The 20,458-nt window shown below is 36.3% G+C and overlaps 3 protein-coding genes and 1 long non-coding RNA gene across 15 annotated transcripts in view; 3 read left to right on the plus strand and 1 right to left on the minus strand.

Annotated features, from left to right (window-relative positions):
- LOC111447192 (ADP-ribosylation factor GTPase-activating protein AGD4-like) overlaps positions 1 to 12,461 on the plus strand; it is a 22,454-nt gene extending 9,993 nt beyond the window's left edge. For 7 of the 12 annotated variants that reach the window (XM_023086219.1, XM_023086221.1, XM_023086222.1 and 4 more), the window contains 14 exons: positions 2,039 to 2,083; positions 2,317 to 2,382; positions 4,245 to 4,292; positions 4,383 to 4,478; positions 4,574 to 4,615; positions 5,422 to 5,637; positions 6,403 to 6,534; positions 7,807 to 8,025; positions 9,142 to 9,228; positions 9,326 to 9,583; positions 9,900 to 10,021; positions 10,235 to 10,325; positions 10,538 to 10,986; positions 12,140 to 12,461. In XM_023086219.1, coding sequence (XP_022941987.1) covers positions 2,039 to 2,083; positions 2,317 to 2,382; positions 4,245 to 4,292; positions 4,383 to 4,478; positions 4,574 to 4,615; positions 5,422 to 5,637; positions 6,403 to 6,534; positions 7,807 to 8,025; positions 9,142 to 9,228; positions 9,326 to 9,583; positions 9,900 to 10,021; positions 10,235 to 10,325; positions 10,538 to 10,986; positions 12,140 to 12,254 — 1,986 coding nt within the window. In that variant the 3' untranslated portion in view covers positions 12,255 to 12,461. Of the gene's footprint in view, positions 1 to 431; positions 705 to 818; positions 920 to 1,089; positions 1,219 to 1,650; positions 1,970 to 2,038; positions 2,084 to 2,316; positions 2,383 to 4,244; positions 4,293 to 4,382; positions 4,479 to 4,573; positions 4,616 to 5,421; positions 5,638 to 6,402; positions 6,535 to 7,806; positions 8,026 to 9,141; positions 9,229 to 9,325; positions 9,584 to 9,899; positions 10,022 to 10,099; positions 10,141 to 10,234; positions 10,326 to 10,537; positions 10,987 to 12,139 lie in introns of those variants that run through there. The other 5 variants (XM_023086223.1, XM_023086224.1, XM_023086225.1 and 2 more) reach the window with 5 other exon arrangements.
- Positions 46 to 419, plus strand: LOC111447194. The gene is made up of 3 exons (XR_002711230.1): positions 46 to 134; positions 224 to 273; positions 373 to 419. It is a non-coding gene; the product is annotated as an uncharacterized LOC111447194 (long non-coding RNA).
- A 216-nt stretch (positions 12,462 to 12,677) lies between the features above and the next one.
- On the minus strand, positions 12,678 to 14,156 carry LOC111447242. The gene is made up of 7 exons (XM_023086286.1): positions 14,064 to 14,156; positions 13,918 to 13,974; positions 13,685 to 13,826; positions 13,487 to 13,600; positions 13,278 to 13,375; positions 13,139 to 13,196; positions 12,678 to 12,868 (listed from the first exon to the last, which is right to left on the minus strand). The coding sequence occupies exons 1-7, from the start codon at positions 14,154 to 14,156 to the stop codon at positions 12,789 to 12,791; spliced, it is 642 nt and encodes a 213-aa protein (XP_022942054.1). The 3' UTR covers positions 12,678 to 12,788.
- Positions 14,157 to 14,649: 493 nt separating this feature from the next.
- LOC111447430 lies at positions 14,650 to 20,272 on the plus strand. The gene is made up of 9 exons (XM_023086595.1): positions 14,650 to 15,041; positions 15,269 to 15,970; positions 17,295 to 17,417; positions 17,523 to 17,620; positions 17,736 to 17,853; positions 18,549 to 18,668; positions 18,766 to 18,878; positions 18,961 to 19,115; positions 19,222 to 20,272. Exons 2-9 carry the CDS (start codon positions 15,328 to 15,330, stop codon positions 19,943 to 19,945), a joined length of 2,094 nt encoding a protein of 697 aa, XP_022942363.1. The 5' UTR covers positions 14,650 to 15,041; positions 15,269 to 15,327; the 3' UTR covers positions 19,946 to 20,272.
- The last annotated feature ends 186 nt before the right edge of the window (positions 20,273 to 20,458 follow it).

Below are 20,458 nucleotides of genomic sequence, written 5' to 3' on the forward strand. Positions count from 1 at the left end.
TTTTTTTTTTTTTTTTTTTTTTTTTTTTTTTTTTTTTTTTTTTTTTTTTTCATCTTCTTCATCATCTTCCTCTTAGTTCTTCTTATCCTCCTCTTCAAATGTTAGTGTGATGCTTGAACTTTAGGGATGAAAGAGTATGGACTTTCAAGTCTTTGACATATTTCCTTGTAAATTGATATACTTATTTTATTTTTATTTAACATCATCCTTCTTCTTCCATTAGTTCCGTTCCTTTTATTTGCTGAACTTATGAATATCTCAATTTAGCGGAAGGTTAAGTTCTTTTCTTGGATGGTTGTGTTTATAAGAACTAACACCATGGTTTATTCGGAAGTCTTTCAAACTTGGAGTTTTCGGGTGTATTTATTGCAGGGAGGCAGATCCTTGCCCAGGCACTTGGGGCCAATAAGATCATAGATGATTACAGAAAGAGAAACATGGAAAGATTCATTTTTGAATACAATCACGTAGACTACATATTCTTGGGTGAAGTCCTTGAGAAGAAGCAGTTGGTTATTAGTAGAGGTCATGGATGTGGAGCTGTGTAAGAAATGTTCACTTCTTCATCCTTTTAACTGGAAGCTGAGAGGAAGGATTTTTGCGACTAGAGGTCATAGGCAAGGGATTCTCTCTCATATTATCTTTATGTTCTGAGCAGGTTAGTCTCTACTAGAGTGGATAAGGGTTGGTTTAAGGGTTCTTGGGTGAGTATGGATAGACTTCACCTTGCACCTTTATTTTTTTTAATGATTCCCTTTTCTTTTGTGCTGGTGCTGAGACCTCTTTCGTTAATCTGAACACCTTTTTGTCTGTTGAAGCAATGTCGGGTCTCAAGATTAATAGAGGAAAGAGCTCCATCATGGGTATCAAATGCGAGCATTCTAAGTTGAACACTTGGGTGTCTTTAGTCGGTTGTGAGGTGAGTGAACTGCCTTCCTCTTATCTAGGTCTTCCCTTTAGCCATTAGTCATAACCCTAGGTCATGTTATTTGACTAGCAAGTCTTGTGTAGAAGAGTGAGCAATTTAGAAAGTGTACAAAGACACTTATTTTTTTTTTTGGGGGGGGGGGGTGTGGGNCCTCTTTCGTTAATCTGAACACCTTTTTGTCTGTTGAAGCAATGTCGGGTCTCAAGATTAATAGAGGAAAGAGCTCCATCATGGGTATCAAATGCGAGCATTCTAAGTTGAACACTTGGGTGTCTTTAGTCGGTTGTGAGGTGAGTGAACTGCCTTCCTCTTATCTAGGTCTTCCCTTTAGCCATTAGTCATAACCCTAGGTCATGTTATTTGACTAGCAAGTCTTGTGTAGAAGAGTGAGCAATTTAGAAAGTGTACAAAGACACTTATTTTTTTTTTTTGGGGGGGGGGGCTGGGTGGTGCTACCTTTGCAGTGATGCTTCGGAGAACCTTGACCATATTCTTTGGAGTTGCCCTTATGCTCAGTCGATATGGTCCATTTTCTTAGTTGCGCTTGGAGTCTCATTGGTTTTGAGAAGGGATTGCAAGGTAATGATGGAGAAGCTTTTGCTTTTCTCCTTTTCTGGGAGAAAAACACTGTTCTCTGGTAGGCGTGCTTTTTCTCTATCTTTTTAGAGGTGTGGAGAGATCTGAGGGGAGCTATGAGAAGTTATTAGGTTTTATGTCTCTTTATAGGCATTTGTGCCGAAGGTTTTTTGCAATTATGCGTTGGACTTTATTCTTGTAGATTGGTGTCCTTCCCTATAGTTTTTGGAATCTTTTTTTTGTTGGGCTTTTATTTTTGTGTATGTCATACATTTTTCCATTTCTTTCAATGTATGCTCGGTTTCTTATTAGAAAAAATTGGAAGTTTTCTTCGTGGTACTTTTGCCCTCCATGGTACATTTTTCAAAATAGGCATTTGAGGAGCTTGACCATGAATGCTCTAGATTTGTTAATTGTAGAATTCCCCTAAAACTTTTGAATAGAGCCTACTCTCTCATTATGCTTGTAAGCATTTGAAACTCTTCTTTCTAAGCTTACTGAGTTTGTTTTTAAAATATTCTTCTGACTTCGCAGGACTCTCGCCAATGCTTCGATAAAGCTATGCATGAGTACGATCAGGTGTTTGTATATACTTGCTTTTGTGATTTGTCCTTAGCTTGAAGCCTTCTTGCCAGACGATACATGTTTCTGAAAATTGGTATAATTGGTGGTTTTTCCAGTAAACTGAAACACCTTAGTAGGGGGAACGTTGCGAATGGATGGATCCTAAGCCTTAAATATATGTGTACAATATGTAAATGTAAATTTTCCACGACTCTTTATTTTCATTTGAAACATAACTTCATTGCTAGGCTCGGGAAAAGTTTGTGTCATTGAAAAAGAACACACGAGGGGACATTGTTGCAGAATTTGAAAAGGTATGCCTTGCTATATTAGTATGGAATTTTTATTAGTTTGTCCTGGATAGTCTTTCTCACTTTCTTGGCCGTTGATATACATGAACTTCTACGGTTAGACCTTTAAATTAATTTTCAGTTGTTTTGATGTACTTGTGTATATTTAGAAACTGTATGCGAGACAACAAGGTCTTTTTCTTTTTAGTTCTTTTATTCTTTTTAATATTTTTAAACTTTGATTAATTAGTTAATAATTATAAGAAACGAGAGAGATTTCATTCAGAAATAGAATTGGAGATTTACATGAAGATTCGAATTCATCCAACATCTTCGCAAGCTTCTTCATGTCAAATTGAATTCATCCAATTGCATGGGTGGGGCTCCAGAAGGTATTCTCTTAATGTGGGATGTGAGGCTTTTTAAAGCGATGGAGGTGTTGAAGGGGGTCTTTTCGATTTCAGTGGTAGTAGAGTTCCAAGACTTGAAAGGTGAGGTGGGTCTCAAGGTGTGTATGGGCCTCCTGAAGGGAGGAAGGCGTTTAGGGAGGAGATTGGTAATCTCTGGGTCTTTGTGGAGAAAGTTGCTGTTTAGCGGGAGACTTGATTTAACCAGATTCTCGTTTGAAAAGTTTGGTGGAGGAAGGATTGCCAAGTCGATGAAGTGTTTTAATAGACTCATAGAAAAGTGTGACCTTGTAGACCCCCTTGGTGAACAACAGGTTTACTTGGTCTACGGAAGAGAGAGTGAGCTTACAGATTTACTTGGTCTAACAGAAGAAAAAGAGTGGTGCATAGCAGGTTAGACATAATCCTTTTGACTAAGCGTTGGCTTCAAAGATTCCCCATGGAGAGATTAGCCCAAGGCGAAGAGATGCTCGTTTTTGGAGTCCTAACCCTACTGGGGGCTTTTCTTGTACCTCATTCGTTTGTTGCTTGTTGGACCCTTCTCCCTCTAGTGAGTTCGTCTTTTCTACTCTATGGAGGGTGAAGTTCCAATTAAGATTTCATTCTTTTCTTGGCCGATTATCCACAGAAGAGTTAACACTCTTGATCAGGTTTTGTGAGAGATGCCTTCTCTAGCTGGGCCGTTTTGTTGCATTCTTTGGAGCTGTTCATTTGATCTGCTTGGAGCTATTTTTTTTTACGTGTTTTGATTCCACTTTGGAAGAAATAAAGGCTACAGAGAGATGATCGAGGAGTTCCTTCTCCATCCGCCAAAAAAAAACAGAAATAATAATTTAAAGTGTAGCAAGGCTGTAATGATGTAACCCTTAAATGGCTGCAAGCATTTACACTAGTATAAAGATGTAAGAACAGAATGCCAGACACTGTCAAAGGAATTTTACCCTCTACGTCTTGTTGTATGGTGTGTTTTTCTAATTTGGAGCACCCTTGACATCTCTTTCTACATTGACCTACTGCTTCTCTGTATTGGGTGATAACTTTTTAGATTTAATTTTATTTTATGCTGTGTATTGGTGTAATCAAAAACACCATTTTAGAGATTATAATCTTTCTTCTTAGGATAGCCTTTTCGTTAGTTAACTTTTGATGTAGGAAACCTTTTCTGCACATATTTACTCATCCATGGAATTTGTCTCTTCTAAAAACATTGTCCAAGGACTTTGCAGAGTTGTTAATGACTTGGTCAAGTCGAACCAGGATTTCAAAGTAGTACATACAATAGTTTGACAAGTAAGGGGGAAAAAGAGAATGAAATGATTTTCAAACATCAGCACAATCACTTTTGGGTGTGTCATTGTTATCTTCCCTATTACCTTTTTGGAGTTTCCTATTGGTTTTCTTTTTGGAGAATGAAGGTCTATTTTCTTCTATATAATATTTTTGAAGTATTTTATTGATGACCTCCCAGTCTTATTTCAGGACCTCCTGAATTCAAAGTCAGCATTCGAGAAAAGCCGCTTCAATCTAGTAGGTTAACGATTACATTGTTTTTTGCTGTCCTGTTCTCTTTAGTCTTTTTACGCACTAACTTTTTTTTGACTGTTTTGAGGGCGGTAGGTGAATGCTCTCATGAACGTTGAAGCAAAGAAGAAGTATGAGTTCTTAGAATCTATAAGTGCACTGATGGATGCTCATTTGAGATATTTTAAGCTAGTATGCCCTTTAAATTATTTGATGATATTGCTTTTCATGATTGAATGATTTTACCATTATGTGGACTAAACAGTGTTTATTTATTTATGAGCTAGGGCCATGACTTATTGGGCCAGATGGAACCTTTCATTCATCAGGTATGCTCCTATATTTTCAAAAACTTGCGAAATTTCTGGTGTGAAGAACTTGTGTCATAAGTCAATATAGTTAGAGACAAAAACATTGTTAATGCAATCATCTAGTTTAAATCTGTCTCTGGTGGGACATTTGAGATGATAGAACGGGTCCTAGATTGGGGAAATAATATTTCATTTGGTTATCTGACATGTGGCTGCATCAAGTATCCTTTTGATGGGTTCCAAATTATTCCTGTGTAAGCTTATTCACGGTAGAGATGGAATTTCTGTCGGTCTGTAGCATTATTTTGTATATGGTTTATAGGTATACCGCAACCACTTCTGGATGCTTTGTTACACAGTGTATTTAACTTATTATAGTATGGATATTACCCTTTGGACCAATATGATGATTTGCTTGTTAACTTATTTTTTCTTCTTGGGAGTTGGAAGTTTGTCTGTCATTATCGGCGAGGACAAACTTCGTCTTCTTTTTTGTCTATCATCTATAGTCAACTTTATTCTATTCTGAATTGGTTGCAAAAATTTGCAAAAAGTGTTCCATGAATCCACTTCTGTACTATTTACATTCATATATAGCCACAAGAGCATCAATTTTATTATTTTATTTAGTAGGTTCTACATACTTTTTATCTTTGTGGCATGGCTAAGGAATAGTGGCTGTACTTAAGAAGATTTCTGTGATTTAGTGCTGGAAATATGTCCTAACATAAGCTATGTCCACCCTTTATGGAAAACTATACACAATCTTGCACAAGTTAATTACTTTTTTTTTCCTAGTAATTTTTTGCGTTTTGTTGTTTAAGGTTCTAACATATACACAACAATCTAAAGAACTGGCCAACAATGAACAAGATAAACTTGCAAAAAGAATTCAGGAATTCAGGTCACAAGCAGAGCTGGACAATTTGCAAGATTCCAATAGCCTAGATCTTTCCGTGATTTCTGATAGCATTCTTGGTAGTGGTACTAGTTCCTACAGAAATGTTGAAACAGCTTCCATGTTCATTGTCAATGGGCAGGTAAAGAACGTTTTTTTCTTTCATTTTCTTTTTCACAATACCATTGATTTACCCAACTCCTGAAATGTTTTCTTATATTTCAAAGCTATTGATGTATTTCTTTTGATAACTCCTGAAATGTTCAATAATAATGATCACTTTTAATAACTCTGAATGTATGCCAACTAATACTCTATCTTGATTAGTCTCACAACACAACTGCCTAAGTCTTCAACATTGTGGATAAAATAACTTATAAGTTATAGCTTATATGATATGAAATATCTTAAGTGGGAGGCGGTTGTAGTTTGAAGTCATGTCCTCTGCACATCTATGTTTAGGGATGGGAAAAATTCCTAAAGGAACCTTCTAGGATATGGTATGAGAGCAATGCTTAAGATGGGGATGAGAAATTTTTGGGACGGAGGACCTAACCCCAACCAAGACCCATTCTCATTGCCAAATTTTTTATTATCTCTAATTTATTTAAAAAAATTTAGTTTATATCTTTTCCGATATTTCAATTGTTGCTTTCTTCACAGAAATTTACTCTACTACACGTGAAGATATTATTTCATTTCACAGTCTGCCAAAACAATTAATATGATGAAGATTTTACACAAATTTCGGAAAAAACGTAGTAACAAGCGAGCATTTATATATTAGTCTTCTGTTACGTTTCTTTTAGAAAATGATAAGTTTTTGTATGCATATACTTCCCTAAAATAAAATATTTCAGGTCTCCAGCGATATCATTTGACTATTCTTTTGTCCTTGCATCTGTAGGTTGAAACTATAAAACAAGGATATCTCTTGAAACGATCTTCAGGTTCGAGGGGAGAATGGAAAAGGATGTTTTTCGTACTTGATAGTCAAGGTTCTCTCTATTATTATAAGAACAAGGGAAACAAATATATGGTACGTTTAGTTGTTACATTGGTAGAATTGCTAGGGATCTTCTCTATAAATTAATTTTTTAAATTAGCACCTTCAGCACCATGACATCCAGCGAGGCATGATTAAGCCCCGAGGTTCATTGTTCTTTAATGCACTTTGTGCTTATTAAAAAAAATATTTAACCCCATCAAACTCTTTTCTGGTGGGTTCTGTGCAATTGATTTGTTAATAAATAATTCTATGTAGCATAAGAGATGGTGCATTTTTGGTGGTTTTAAGTTTTTAGCAGAATACCAACCGAGTCCTTTTTTCCTTTTCACTTCTACATTATGGGTTTGTTTTTAACCAATGTTATACAAAGGTAGTCGTATGATATACTCAGATGACTGTATTGTGTAAAAGGACGGTCATCGTAGTAGAAAGGGAAAAAGATCAAAATACAATCATCAATAAAATAGAAAGTTTTGTACCCTCGAACATTATTCTACTTTTTCCCTTATTAATGCTAAAGTTTGTTTCTTGTTAGAAAAAATTAAACCTAATAATAAAAAAAAAAGTTTCCCTAAAACAATGAAAATAACTGAAAAATAAATTATTTATGGAATCAAGTTCCCAATTTGGAAATTGGTATAGATAAAGATCTTCCAACGTTACTAGTTTTGTTGTTGATGATGAATCAATTTTATAGCTCAAATTTTGTCATTAGTGATATTATCGTATGATTGGATATCAATGAGATACAATTCATCCAACTGCATTGCAAAAGATTTTTCATATATGTGGGACGAAATTCTAGTTATTGTGAATGAAGGAGAATGAAATGGATGAGATTCTTTTGTGGAAGGCAATTTTTCTGGACATTGTTTTTCAATAAGCATATATATGTTTTTGTTGCTGTGCTTAATCATGAAAATTTTGGTTGAAATAAGTAAAAAATACTTTTTGAGACGTGTTTGGAGCTGATTCCTCAAGTGCTTGTTATGTGTAGTGCTCTTATTTTCAGCTGTTCATGTGAAGTTGTTATATCTTATTCTTTTTGCTTGAAAGATCAATCTACGGATTATATGGATCTTGGGGCTTCTATGTATTCAAATCGCCTTTTTATTTTGTAATTTTATTTTCTATCTAGGTGAAACCTTTTACTTCAAAATTTCCTTATGTGTAAGTTATATTTTATAGTATTCTAGACAATGGTTATGATGATAGAAATATAAATAATTATGGAAAGTAAATAAATCCTTGAGACCTGATCTTCGAATTTTGGTAAATTTAATGTGTTAATATCTCCTTCAGGGCCATCAATCTCTTAGTTTCAATCGTTCAAATGAACACCACAAAAGTGTTTTTGATAGATTCCGTTCAAGGCACAAGAGGGCATCATCATTCAATGAAGAAATTTTGCGTTGCTCTACAGTTAATCTGCATACGTCTACAATAAAGAAGGATGCAGAGGATACAGACCTACGACTTTGCTTCAGAATAATTTCTCCCTCCAAGACCTACACTTTGCAGGTAACTAGTTGACTTAGCTATCCTGGTGTACTTTCTTTTAAGTTCTTGAATTGCTTATTCATCCTAGTTTTTCTGCTTTCTTCTCAGCTATTTATGTTTCTAGCATCTAGACTTGAATGTTGAGTTCCTCTAAGGCTCTAACCGTGAGTGCATGTAGCCTGCTTTGCACTTTCTAGTTTGACCTTCCTATCTGCTTCTAAACCCTAAGCACTATAAGAATCATTATATCTCTAGAAACCAATCTTGATTGGGGTCTTTATCCGTTTAAGAGTTAGACATCAAAAATGCCTTCTTAGATAGTGATTCGAAAGAAGAGGTGCACATGGATATTCCTCGAGAACGTTGATCCAACAAAATGCATGCAAACTTAAGCCCTTTACAGGCCCAAGCATTCCCCTCGTGAATGGTTTGGTAGATTTGTAACTTTCTTATAAACCTTGGATATTTTCAATGCTTCTTTGTGAAAAGGAAATCAGAAACTCAAATTGCTCTCTTAATAGTATATGATGAAACAGAATTGCAGAAGTTGAAGAATGAATTGGCTAAAGAATTTGAGGTCAAGGATCTAGGAAATCTCAAATATTTTCTAGGTATGAAAGTTGTTTGATCTCATATAGGTCTTGTTGTCTCCTAGAGGAAATATGTACTAGATCATCTTAAAGAAACAGGCATGCTTGGGAGCAAACCAACAAATTCTCCAATGGACTCGTAGAAGAAACTTAGTCTTGATCATTAGATGTCATCAGTTGAGTGGGATAATACCAACACTTGGTACGACATCTCATCTATCTTTCTCACGCACATCCAAATATTGGATTTGTTGTTAGCATGGTGGGTCGATTTATGGACTGTCCTAATAAAGAGCGTATGGAAGTTGTACATAAAATTCTTAGATATCTGAATGTACCTGGGAGGATTTGGAGTTTTGTGTCCCTAATACTATGCTTTCTTCAATTCTATATATTGAGTGGAAGGTAAAGAAAAAAAAAACTTCGGAGTTCAAGTTTTCCACTTCTTTGTACTTATTGTTTAAACATTTGGGCTCTCTTAAAGAATGGAAATAACACTGTTTGGTTGAACATAATCTTTGTTAATACTTTTTGCTCTTTGGGCTAGGCCGAAAACGAGGCAGATAGGCTGGACTGGATCAATAAAATCACGGGGGCTATTGCATCTCTTTTCAATTCTTACTTTCTTCAACAGGTTTGGTCCCAATAGCTTCTTGTATGTTTGTGTGTGAGCAACAAAGGAACGATTAAAGCATGGATGCTTATGATACAGCCTTTTAATTGTTCTGCAGCCATTTCTGGAAGCAAAACATGATGAAAGTTACAACAACAATTTCGACGATTATAACGTACAGACACTACATCAAAACAGACTAGAAGATGGCAGTCAAGTAGGTTCTGTTTCTAAGATATTAAGAGAAATTCCTGGAAATGATCTATGTGCAGAATGCGGCACTCCAGAGCCTAAGTGGGCCTCTCTAAACCTTGGCATTTTGTTGTGCATAGAATGCTCTGGTGTTCATCGTAATCTTGGTGTCCATATTTCGAAGGTACTCAAATCAGGCTCAATCTTGTTATCATTATGGATTTTGATTTTTGTGCTGGTGAGTTGGGCTTTCCTACTTATATATGTTTCTAGCATTGGAAAATATTGCGTAATAACACAATGCAATATTATATTTGAACTCTTAAAGTTTGGAACATGCGTGTGCAAAAATGTTATTGAAATAAATGCCGTGCCTAATATCTACAAGAAACACATGGGAGGGGAACCTTGGACACTCACCAGAAACAATTGTAAAAACAAATGTTAACCTAATCATGTGAAAAGGAAACATGATGGGCTTATATTCCTGGCTCATGCAGGTAAGATCGATAGTATTAGATGTCAAAGTCTGGGAGCCTTCAATACTGGACTTGTTTAGGAACTTGGGCAATGCTTATTGTAACTCTATTTGGGAAGGATTGTTTCTTGCAGATACGGGAAGGTAATATTTCCTTGAGTTGTATTGTTCATTTGATGCTTGAGTTTATTTCAAAATTTGATCTTTTGTACAATCTTACAGAATATAGCAAAATATTCCTACAATATATCTTTCTTCTCAAGGTAGTAGATATTTACACCATTTATTAGGCAACTGACTGAAAAGAAAAAATTTCTAGTATTTACAATTGAATCCTAAAAGCAAGAACTTTTGCAGCGATAATATACAACACGACGTAGCCACGCCAATTCCGAAACCAAGTCTCAAGGATCCCATACAGCGTCGGGAGAAATATGTTCATGCCAAGGTACAAGGGATTTTTCATCTGCATTATTTATTTGTTTTAATTATTCATAATTCCTTTCCAGCAACCCCACAACATTATGTGATTATTGGTCATTCAAGTTCACTTACATATTTTTTGTTTTCACTACATTGAGGGCTTAATTCTTGGGATATGCTTGTATTTTCATACTCGTAGTTATCTCACATGAAGCTCACAATCTTTGTCATATATAGTATGTAGAGAAACTGTTTGTGGTCAAGGATAGTGAAGCACCCGGCAACAATTCTTATGCAAAAAGTATCTGGGAAGCTGTCAAAACAAATGACTTGCGAGAAGCTTATCGCCTCATAGCAGTTTCAGCAGTATCGATTGTCAACTCAACTTTTGATGATGTGGTCAGTGTCAGTTCGAGCCCGAATTTGGATGAGGAGCCCTCGGGAAGTAATCAAGAATCTCATAATCCATCGTTGTGTGGGAGAGATTTGGATTCTAGCGAGTCAAAGAACAGTCTTCAAGGTTGCTCACTATTGCATCTCGCTTGTCAAAATGACAATCAAGTGATGCTTGAACTGTTATTGCAATTCGGTGCCAATATAAATGTATGCGACTCTAATGGAAGTACGCCTTTGCACCAATGCATCTCCCAGAAAAACAATACCTTGGCTAAGTTTCTACTTAGAAGGTACAATATGTTCTCCTTTTGTCTTATTTTATGTTATTTGATTTTTCTTTATGCTGGTGCTGTTATTTTTTGTGGTGTTCTCGGTTGGGTGGGGGTGGCAGTTGCTACATTGAAGAACTATCCTTTAGGTTGATTATCAATACTCCAACACCTCCTGTACTTCAGACCTGAAAATTAGCATAATACTTGAAAGGGGTTATCAATATTAATGAGAGAAGCAATAAATTACAAAGTGTTTGAAAATAGGATCTCATGCATGGATTGTAACCGCCCAAGCCCACCGCCAGTAGACATTGTCTTATTTGGACTTTCCCTTTCAGACTTTCTCTCAAGGTTTTTAAGACACATCTGTTAGGGAGAGGTTTCCACACCCTTATAAAGAATGTTTCGTTCCCCTCTTCAACCGATGTGGAATCTCACAATCTACTCCCTCCCCCCCTCGAGGTCTAGTATCCTCGCTGGCACTCATTCTCCTCTCCAATCGATGTGGGATCTCACAATAGACCCCCTTCGAGGCCCAATATCCTCGCTGACACTCATTTCTCTTTCCAATCGAGGTGGTATCTCACAATCCACTCGAAGCCCAACGTCCTCGCTGGCACACCGCTCGATGTCCACCCCCTTCAAGGATCCCACATCGGTTGGAGAACGAAACGAAACATTCTTTACAAGGGTGTGGAAATCTCTCCCTAGCAAATGCGTCTTAAAAACTTTGAGAGAAAATCCGAAAGGAAAAGTCCAGAAAAGATAATTTCTGTTAGCGGTGGGTGACTCAGTACTTAAGTTTATTATATATAAGAATGAACTTATACTGGTAAGAGGTACTAGAGGGGTAAGCTTTTAAGCTCACTTTTTTTTTCCATCATAAATGTAAAAGAAGTGCCATCATATTCAATCTGTTACAACTTAAAGGCTGTTGGCATGTGGCTACAAAGTTCTCTGATGTCGAAAATGGTACTCTAGAACGTTTGCTGACAGATGAAACATATTTGACACAAGTGTTAACTTAAGGAACAAATCAATTTAAAAACTATTGTGTTATAGTGGCTTTGATCAATCTAGAAGTGTATTTAAGTTGCCGATTACATTGATAGTGGTGTTCTTATACAATTTCATTACCTGTGTTTCTGCCTGTTGTAACTTCTATAAACAGAGGTGCACGACCATCCATCAAAGACGGTGGAGGATTAAGTGCATTAGAAAGAGCAATGGAAATGGGAGCAATAGCCGATGAGGAGCTATTTCTTCTGCTTACAAGATCTGAATAAAGAATACGATGGAACACTTCTGATTTATATCTTTTTGTCAGTCGAATCTTGAATTTTGTAATTATTGGTGGTGTTTTTATCTGCCATAACTTCTGTAATCTCTTCATTCTTGACCTTCATAACATTAACTTATTGATTTGCAGTGACATGCAGCCACCATGGCTCTTGCCCACTCGCATAAATGACATGCTTTTTGATTGATTGATTGATTGATTTATTTATTGTATTATATACTTTCAAATATATGAACTTTAGATGAGATTTTAAAATTATTGAAACAATATGAACTTCTTGATTAAATTGAAATACTTTTATTTTTAAACCAAAATAAAATGAGTTACAAACTCTATTAACATAATTAAAAGAATTGAAACTATAAGAAATCACAAAATGTGCACTAAATGTCGACTAAAATTAAAAAAAATTAACTCGAAAATCATATGGTATGTTTATCGAGTTGAATAATTATTGAGGAAAAGTTAAATTCAAGCAAGACATTAAGCATGAGATATTCGTTTCGAGATACTCTTAACCTTATATAAGATTCCATCTTCGTTGACATTCTTGACAAATGAATCGGACACACAGATTCATAGGTGTCCCGGGGTCCGAAACTACAAAAAAAAAAAAAAAAAAAAAAAAAAAAAAAAAAAAAAAAAAAAAAAAAAAAAAAAAAAAAAAAAAAAAAAAAAAAAAAAAAAAAAAAAAAAAAAAAAAAAAAAAAAAAAAAAAAAAAAAAAAAAAAAAAAAAAAAAAAAATCATTCATCTTTTAATACATTAACTAATTGAATTATCATTCCAAAATTCATCATGTAAAAAGAAAGAAGTGGAAAAATTTAGTACCTTCATCATGTAAAAAGAAAGAAGTGAAAAAAATTAGTACCTTTGACATATTGATCGATCTCTTCCTCGAGCACTCGGTAATTTCGAAAGTCACCGACCTAATCCCGATAAATAAATTAATAAATATTCTTAATTTTAGTTGAGAAAAGCGCTTTTGCTTTCTTTCAAGTGATACATACCACAAACACCAAATTTTCATTAGGATGAACCAAAAAACGCAAAAAGTCATGAATCTTAATTTCTTGTTTATTTCCATACTGATCCTCTAGCAAGCATCCTATAAACATCCATAAAAACTAAGTTAAGTAAACTTAAATATGGAGGTCAATATTCAAACCGAGCTATCAGCACTTTCTAGCCACAAATTGATTACGTACTATAAACGTACCTATTACTCGACGCTCTTGAGGAATGAGACTAAACAAAGATTGTAAATTTGTATTATGCCAAATAATTGCATCATTCTCTTGCGGAACCCTATGCTGATCACTAAGTACCTCCCCTGCATTCATTACTCGTATTAGCCCGTTAATTAGAATCCATTCATAGGATCAACTCTTCAACAATATAAAAGAGAAAATCTTACGCAACATTTCTCGAAATGAATCAACATCCCAAAAGGCTCGAGGAGAATAAATTTGAAGATAACCTTGACCCCGTAGATTAATATAGAGACCGCCTAATCTGCCTAAAAAATTCAAAAGGCTCGTAAAAATCACATCCACTACCTGCATATCATATCGACAACAACAATTTCTTTTAATTAAGAAAAACCTTAAAGAAATCAAAACAAAACAAAATTTTAGGTGATTCACTTACATGTCTGTAAGTAGAATCCAAATGTTCTACTGGGTTGTCATTCATGGGAGGGATAGCCTGAAAAATAAAAGAAATAATTAAGTATTAATTGTAATTAACTTATAATAATCATGTTTAAAAATGGATAAATGAAAAGATTTAGAAACCCAATAATCAGGAAGAACATGGCGAATATTATGAAAAATAAAAAATGCTTTTGGATGATCAATGTGATCATTAGAGCCACTCCCTTCTTCCATAATCAAGCTTAAATCAACATCCTTTTTTTTAAAAAAAAAAATTTCTAATTTAACCAAATATTTTATAGACAAAAATAAATTAACTGAAAAATCTTAAATATTTAAATATATATTTTTTTAATCCTTCAAAATCTAAAATGTAGTTAAGATTTGAAGAATGTTCACCAAATTAGATTAAAAAAAAAAAGAAGTGATTTTCGAGGATTAAAAGTGGTTTAAAAAAAAAAAAAAAAATAGTTGGATAAATTGAATTAATTTTTTTAATTAATAGAATATGTATTTAATCAAATAATTTTTTATTTATTTAAAGTAATTAAAAAAAATGTAAAAATGGTATCTTTGTAATTTTGTAATTTTTTTTTTTAAACTAGTTAAAACATTTTGAGTGAATCTAAGATGAATCAAATAATAAGGGAGCTTATCCGCAATGTCGGAAATGAATTAAAAGCTCAAATTTTTGGACTTCAAAAGCAGAAATTTAGAACCCTAAATCCGAGTTACCAAAATGCCCTTTTAAAGCTCAAGAATTTGAGAGTATATCCTATGTTGGTGCCTCTTCAATTCCCAGTTGTTTTTCCCAGAAGTGGAGAGAGAGAGAGTGACCTAGAGAGAGAAGTCACCATTTAAGACCCCCATTGTACATTGGTGTTCGTTAAAACCATCCTCAGTTTACCCTTTACAAACCCTAGATCTTATAAATCCAAATTTCCCTTTACAAACCCTACGCCACTGAGTTTTCACTGTGCGTTGTTCACAAGCACAGTCTAAAAAGGGCTTTTCGTCAAACCCCATTTTGCAGATCTGATTCAATTGGGGTCGCGGCTAAATTCTTCTGTAGCTCGTTATCGAATTGTCAGAATTTGTGTTCTTGATTTATCGGTTGTGGTAATCTTTTTGGATTTATGTCGGAATAGTAATTTGATTATAACCCAGTTGGATGTTCTTTTCGTTTGTGCATTATCGACTTTTGTCGATGATTGATGGGTAGTGATGATATTAAGCAATTCGTGTGACATTTGTGTTTATGATCTCTAATTCAGAATTTGGACTGCGTTTTTGTTTGTTTTTAATGAAAATTCATTCGTACTTTTTTTTTATTTATTGGATCTCAGATTTGAGGATATACTACTGTATATGCGGTTTTAGTGTTTTATCTGGCTAGAAGATTCTCATGGCTATGCCATCGGGAAATGTGGGCGTACCGGATAAAGTTCCGTTTCAGAGTGGTGGTGGTGGCGGTGGAGTTGCGGTGAGTGGTGGCGGTGGCGAGATCCATCAACACCACCCCCGCCCCTGGTTTCCTGATGAGCGTGATGGGTTTATCTCATGGTTGCGAAGTGAATTTGCTGCTGCGAATGCAATGATTGATGCCCTTTGCCATCACTTGCGTGCTGTGGGAGAGCCTGGGGAGTATGATGTGGTTATTGGGTGTATACAGCAGCGGCGGTGTAATTGGACGCCCGTGATTCATATGCAACAGTACTTTTCAGTGGCAGACGTGAGCTATTCCCTTCAGCAGGTCATTTCAAGGAGGCAACAGAGGTATATCGATCCCGTAAAAGTGGGGCCGAAGTTCTATAGGAGACCTGGGCCAGGGTTTAAGCAGCAGCAGCAGCAGCAGGGCCATAGGATTGAAACCACAGTCAAGGAAGAGATGGTCACTTGTGCAGAGTCATGTAATGGTGGGAATTCTTCAAGTTTTGTAGGCTCTAGGAAGGTGGAGCACGTAAGTAATACGTGCGAGGACAGTAAGGCATCGGGGGAGGACGAAAATTTGAACGACAAAGATTCAGGGTCAGCTGAGGACAGAAAAGGTATCATTTCTTAATAGTGTGTGAAATTTATTATAGGGATAAATTAAGGATCTATACAACATGTCTTAAAAGGATCTATAGACACAGGCTTTGAAATTCCTGGGACAAAGTTTTTTTATTTCATCTTAGTTTTGTGTTAATTATAATTCCACTTTACTTTTGTTATTTTTTTTTTAATTTTATTTTACTTCTTTTATGTAACTCGTTATATGCGTTGTCAATGATCGACATTTTCTGTTTAACGTATGGTATGACTTTGAGTGTTATACATGACCTTGTTAAAATAAAGGAAGGCAGTTGTTTCCTCGTCTTCCATAGTTTGTAACAGCCCAAGCCCAGCGTTAGCAGATATTGTCCTCTTTGGGCTTCCCCTCAAGGTTTTTAAAACGCGTTTGCTAGGGAGAGGTTTTCACACCCTTATAAAGAATTCTTCGTTCTCCTCCCCAACCGATATTCGGGGACCAGCGTCCTTGTTGGCACTCGTTCCCTTCTCCAATCGATGTGGGACTCCCCAATCCACCCCCTTTGAGGCCCAGCATCCTTGCTGGCACACCGTTCACCCACCTTTGGAGCTCAGTCTCCTCGCTGGCACATCGCCCAGTGTTTGGCTCTGGTACCATTTGTAACAGCCCAAGCCCACTGCTAACATATATTGTCCTCTTTAGGTTTTCCCTTTCGGGATTTCCCACAAGGTTTTTAAAACGTGTCGGCTAGAGAGAGGTTTCCATACCCTTATAAAGAATGCTTCGTTCCCTCCCCAACCGATGTGGGATCTCTCATATTTGGTGTTAACTGTTCAAGACATTGCCCTGTTGTGTATCGATTAAGAAAATTTATAACAAAAAGGGATTAATTTGTCGATTGTATGATCTATTTGTGTGTCTTTTGGGTTACGTTATAAACTATTTTCCTTCTATTAGATTTTAAGGAGTTTATTTTATTGTATGAAATGTTTTATATATGCATGGGTTACAACAGTAAGTATCTCTTGGACAAAAATCAAAGACCAAAATAGGAGTGATGGATAATATTATAGAAAAGGCGAGGATAGTGCTTTTAACCCCAAAAATCTTTGTTGTGTTGCACATATGGTTGATATGCTTGGATGCGATAAGCTTCGAAAAGTCCTTTCTAAGGTAAATGAAAATGACCATGCTTTCATTCACTTTGATTTTAGTTCTACTTTACATTTTGTATCAGTGCATATCTAATGACATGTTTCTTATATTTCTATTTCATTCCCAGAGAATTGAATTACTTCAAATATGAATATTCATCATTGACAAACTTGCACTGAATTATGACAAACTTGCTTGTTGGTTAGATACTCATGGGAAGGACCAAAGTAATAGCAAACCGAAGTGTGCAGAACATTTAGAAGATAATGCAAGTAACAAAGAATCTCACGTTGAACCTACCGACGATGGATGTTCTTCAAGTAATAGAAGTGAGTATTTTCTCTTTAATCATTGCAGCTTTATCCTACTTTTTGTAATGAAAGTTTTGAAATATTTTTTATTATAATTATGTTATCGACCAAATCTTTCCCCAGATAAGGAGTTGCAATCTGTTCAAAACCAGAACGGAAAGCAGTATGCTGCGACAACCCCGAGAACCTTTGTTGCCAATGAGATGCTTGATGGAAAGATGGTATAACTTTTTAGTTTTATCCTAAATTTTGTTCTTGGATTCCTTGTTGTTAGATTGTTCGAAGGAAAAAATGTTACGTAGCTTGACATGGTAGACTGATTGACTTCAAATTCAGGTTAATGTGATGGATGGATTGAAATTGTTCGAAGATTTTCTGGACGATGCTGAGGTTTCAAAGCTTCTTTCGTTGGTGAACGATTTGAGAGCTTCTGGAAAGAGGGGGCAATTTCAAGGCAAGTTCTTGTTCTTTTTAACTCAGTTCAATAAACCTCTACTCAATATAGATTGTGATTTCATTAGTTTCTGGATATGAAATTTCACTCCCAATGGCGTTTGGCTAGGGAATAGTTCTTAGTGAGAGGTTTCTATGAGACTTCACCCCATCACTCCCAATGACGGCTTGTTTAATCAACTCGAAATTCGGAAGGTGCTACCCAATCATCCCTTTGAGATATAGAGCTCCAATCAATTCGAGTACAAACAAAAGGTTTAAGAAGCCACTTTTGGCCGTAGAGATATAGATCTCCTACTTAATAAGCTTCCCTTCATCTTTAACCAAGGGCACAATTGTGTTCCTACTTCTTCTGCCACTAGCCAGCCTGTGGAAGAAGGTACGGTTGCAATCTTCTTCCTTACCCCAATCAACCTCGACCTTTCCCCCTCGCTGCAAGTTTTTTCCAATCCAACACACTCTCACTTGGCGTTCCGATCCGAGAATCAACCGAGCAACCCTTTACTTCCTCTTCATCAATCACATTAATCTCTGAAAGAATCTTTTGTTTCTTAATTCTAGTGTCTTCTTTAAATAACATTATGTTCTAAATTGGCTCAATAGATCCTGAGTTCATGTATGAAATTTGATTTTTTCATCTATTCCTTGTAGTACACAAAATTTATAATATAATGTTTTTCTGTTGCATGAAACCAGGTCAGACATATGTGGTCTCAAAAAGACCCATGAAGGGACATGGAAGAGAGATGATCCAACTAGGCTTTCCCATTGCAGATCATCCTCATGATGATGACAACTCTTCAGGGCTCTCAAAAGGCATTTGCCATTATCTTTCATTTTAGATTGTCGTTTCTAAATTTTAGTTTTTGTTTGATGGGGTTTTTTAGATCTTCATTTTTAGTGAACTTTACAGATCGAAGAATAGAATCCATCCCGTCGTTGCTTCAAGATCTCATCGATCGCTTGGTTGGAGAGCAAATGATGTCAGTGAAACCAGATTCCTGCATCATTGACTTTTATAACGAGGTCGCTAACTGGGTTATTGTTTTCAGCAGGTCTTGATTAGTACATGTTCTAGACTAATGTTCTTGTTGGATGATATCCACAGGGTGATCATTCTCAGCCTCATGTCTGGCCACCATGGTTTGGAAGGCCTGTTGGTGTCCTCCTTTTGACTGAATGTGAAATGACCTTTGGTAGAGTAATTGGTACAGACCATTCTGGCAACTATAAAGGGGCTATGAAGCTGTCTCTTGTACCCGGGTAATTGTTCTATCCTTTCATCCTCTTCCTGATGCGTGCCTTCTTAATTTACTGTTGATCATCGTCTTCCCGATCTGTACCAACTTTTTCATGTTTTGGAACACAGCACCCTTCTTGTTGTGGAAGGAAAATCTGCAGATTTTGCTAAGCATGCAATTCCCGCCATCCGCAAGCAACGTATACTTGTTACCTTGACCAAATCACAACCAAAAAGAGCTGTACCCTCTGATGGGCAACGCACATCTTTGAATGTAGGTCCATTTTCCAGTTGGGGTCCTCCATCTGGTAGATCGCCGAACCCTCGTCTTTCCCCTGGACATAAGCACTACCCTTCAGTTCCATCAACAGGGGTTCTACCAGCGCCACCCATTCGTCCCCAAATGCCGCCACCAAATGGCATCCCACCCCTCATTGTCTCTCCCGTAGCATCACCTATGCCGTTCCCTCCTCCTGTGCCAATCCCAACTGGTCCACCCACATGGCCTACTGCACATCCAAGGCATCCTCCACCGCGCCTCCCTGTTCCAGGTACTGGAGTATTCCTTCCCCCTCCAGGTTCTTCCAGTGCTCCAGCTCCTCCAGCTCCATCTCCTCAACAGTTGCCAAACTCCACTGTTGAGACGGGTTCCCTTTCAGAAAAGGAGAACGGTTCGACGAAATCTGATCATAATACAGGTGCTCCTCAAGGAGAAAAATCAGAAGCAAAGCCTCAAAGACAAGAATGCAATGGAAGTGAGAGTGAAAAAGTGAGGGAGGAAGAGCAGCAGGATAAGCAAGAACAAAGTGAGAATCTGCAGGAGGCCCAACATGCAGGAGATGGAGCAGTTTAGAGAGAAGAAGATACATTACTTAAAGAGAAAAGAGAGAAGAAAACCAGCAGGTAGGCTGCGGAGTTAAATGAGTTACAAGAAGCAAAATGTAGAGAGCGGCAACATTGAAGACTGATGATTATCACACACTAAACACTACTACTACTACTACTACTACTGCTACTACTACTGCCACCAAGGAGAACAAGGGGAGTTCTCTTTCAAAATCCCTTTTTTTGTTCTAAAAAATTTCATGCCATATGGAACTTTGGTTCTTACTTATCATCTTTTTTAAAAAGAGATTTTTTAGGGAATTCTTTTTTGGGTTTAAACAGTTAAAAAAAAAAAAAAACTAACCTCTTGAATTTTATCTGTCATGGACTCGATCTTCCCCCCTCTGATATGAAATTCTTCTTGTTGATTAGAGATAGTGATGCATTCAGATGAACTGCTCTTTAACGTAATTTTAAATCGTCGCCCTTCATTTCTTATATTATTATAATAAATTGGTTATATAGTACAAAATGCATAGAA

The sequence above is a fragment of the Cucurbita moschata genome, unplaced genomic scaffold, assembly GCF_002738365.1.
Source record: "Cucurbita moschata cultivar Rifu unplaced genomic scaffold, Cmos_1.0 Cmo_Scf00009, whole genome shotgun sequence".
In the NCBI taxonomy this organism is placed as follows: domain Eukaryota; kingdom Viridiplantae; phylum Streptophyta; class Magnoliopsida; order Cucurbitales; family Cucurbitaceae; genus Cucurbita; species Cucurbita moschata.